This window comes from Gekko japonicus, unplaced genomic scaffold (assembly GCF_001447785.1).
Source record: "Gekko japonicus isolate JY-2015 unplaced genomic scaffold, Gekko_japonicus_V1.1 scaffold5079, whole genome shotgun sequence".
Lineage (NCBI taxonomy): Eukaryota > Metazoa > Chordata > Lepidosauria > Squamata > Gekkonidae > Gekko > Gekko japonicus.
This window is the reverse complement of record NW_015161571.1, coordinates 52182-54884: the sequence shown is the minus strand read 5'-3', so window position 1 is coordinate 54884 and position 2703 is coordinate 52182. Positions and strand designations below refer to the sequence as shown.

At 44.2% G+C, this 2703-nt stretch overlaps 1 protein-coding gene across 1 annotated transcript in view; it reads right to left on the bottom strand.

Annotated features, from left to right (window-relative positions):
• Nucleotides 1–1940: 1940 nt before the first annotated feature.
• Nucleotides 1941–2703, bottom strand: part of RLF (rearranged L-myc fusion) — a 47080-nt gene continuing 46317 nt past the window's right edge. Inside the window, exon 10 of the mRNA XM_015429316.1 lies at nucleotides 1941–2701. Coding sequence (XP_015284802.1) covers nucleotides 2404–2701 — 298 coding nt within the window. The 3' untranslated portion in view covers nucleotides 1941–2403. The remainder of the gene's footprint in view (nucleotides 2702–2703) is intronic.

Here is a 2703-nt window from a genome sequence, read left to right as displayed (position 1 = left end):
AGGTGGTTTGCCATTGCCTGCTTCCACATCACAACCCTGTTATTCCTTGGTAGCCTTCCACCCAAATACTAGCCAGGGTCAATCTGCTTAGCTTCTGTGATCTGAAGAGATTCAGGCTAGCCTGGGCTGCCCAAGGTCAGAACCCAAAGGGTTTATAAGTTGCCACTTCTATCTCACATGAACCCCCCCCCCTTTAAAATAGAGCCAAGGGGCTTTATCCTTTCCTAACCCTGTAGAGGGCAAGGCAACATACTTTCTCTGATGGAGAACAGCCATTTTGCAAAAAGAAGGCAGCACACATCCCACGCAGAACAAAAAGCAGGTCTAAATTTGTTCCAAGGAAAGCAGCATCTGTCCCCAGTGCCAGAGAGAGGAGTTCCGAGATTGAAGCAGAGTTCTCCCCTAAAAATTAAGCAATAACAGCCTCCCTTCAAAGCTGTATGCTGAAGAACAGTCTTAATAGTTTATACTAGTAGGATTTAGCACATGGCACAAACCTAGATTTCCAGGAGACACATTACAGGCATAAAGCCCTCTTCCTTTCCCTAGGCATCCTGACTCGCTTTCCTCAATCTTGGGTGAACTGCAACGGTGGAGTTTTCAACTGCATCTTTAAAAAACGTAGCCTCCGTGTGGATCCCAAAAGGCTTCATGGCCACATTCAAAGCATCTTTATGAGTAACACCTCTACGAAATATGCACAAGGTAAAAAAAAAAAACCAAAGGAATGCCAACATACCTAAACAGTAGTATAAAATTTATTACAAGTAAATGGGTATCATTTTAAGTAGTGGAGCCCCCAAAGAGAAACTGACGAGAACATGTGTACGTGTGTTAGTTTTGGCAAGTTACTGAAGACAGGAATAGAAGGTATGGCAAGAAGGATTTATTTAAAAGGCAGCTAAAGCCAAATCAAGACTCTTTTTCTCTCCATCAAGAATGGACAAGTTCTTGTACTGGAGAATTGACCAAGTGTGAGGAGGAGCAGGCAAGGATTCTTAAGGCCGCAATTCTATGCAATTACGTACTTGCGATCCGCCCCCCCAAATGCAGCAGTCTTACTTTACAGTAAACATGCACAGGTTTGGGCTGCAGCTGGTAGAAACTCAGTTAGCAACTCTGTACCTCTGTGATATTTGCTAGCTGTAAATGAAGCTGAACGATTTGATCAGAAATTTAAATCTTTGAGAGGAAAAAAAAATTGTGCTAACCAATGGCAAATCAAGCTGGGGTGGGTTGCAGGGGAATTATGCTTATCATTAGTGAAGGAAACCACCAGATGCTGATAAACCTATCAAGAAATTTGAAATAAAAATTACTGCAATATGGTGCAGCCCCAGATGGGGGAGGTGTGTCTTCCACCATGGTAGACCGCTCCAAAATTAAACAGGAGCTAAGATAGCGGATTTGTGGTTGGGTGACAATAGCCTTCTTTCTGGAGCAGCTCTGCAGGACCAGTCTCAGTGGTAAAGTATTTACCAGAGGTCAAAAATAACCCCCAGTCGCAAATTCGACTGGCTAGCAGCCCACAGCATGGCAGGACAGAACAGAGGTCTTTCTTCACAGTGCACAGTATGGCTTAGATTGCTTGCCAAATTATCGATGTGCAAGGCCGCTTCACTCTGCAGGACCAGCTGGCTCATAACGAGCACTGGCTCATAACGAGGTCGCTCCTCACTCCTTCTTGGCATACCTTATGGCATTTTAAACTTTTAAGAGCTTGCTCGCATCCCCCTCCCGTTTCTCGTCAACGGGCTATGCTACCACTTTTCCGGCCAGCTTTAGACATAAACACACTTGTTCCACATTCATGTAAAAGGTACCAAGATTCATTATACACAAAAAAACCTCCCAAACAAATCCTCAAACTCAACCCAAATGTGTCATGAGCTATGGACAAGCTGTGGCTGTACAGTCAACCAAAATAAAAAAAATGGGTGAAAAAATTCCTTTTATTGAAACTCAAAACTCAAAAAATATAAGATGCTGTAGTGTACAATATGTTACACGAAGCACTCCGAGGTGCACATTCAAGTCAAGTAAGAGCTCCGCTTCCCACCCCCCTCCCGTCAACCCTGGTACCCTAAAGTACTTGTTCCATATACAATCATGCACAGTTAACTTTGCAAGAGGGATGGGCCCCAACCCCTCAATATTCTGTTATTTAGCACCAAAATATCAGGGTTTCTCTTCTTCTTTTTTTAAATGGGGGAGCTATAGGAACTCAGCCAATACTGTAGCCGGATGTCGTACAATTGTGGAAACTGAACAACCTAACCTAACCTCAACAACATGTGCACTGAACCAGTTAGCGATATTCCCACCCCCCCTCAGCAGTAGTGGAGGCAAATCTTTCCCCACCCCATCCCCCATTTGATTTTTTTTTAAATAAAACACAATAATTCATGAACTTCCCACACAAAGTTGGTCTGTTTTTTTTGTTGGAAAAAAGTCTATGAGGGGCGTGGAAAATTTAGATCTTTCGAGGACAACTACCGGTCGTAAATAATGAAGCTGTTTTAAGGCCAGGTCCCCACAGTCTGTTAGTGCCTTGTCCAATATGGCCCTCAGGGTTTCCAGAGAAGGGAGAGCAGGTGAGTCTGTCGATAACAGAGGCTGCATGCCCCTCAGCTGCCCAGGAGCTTTGGAACCACCATTCTTCTTTGAGATGGTTGCCATGGGGACGCTTTCGTAGGTGACCCG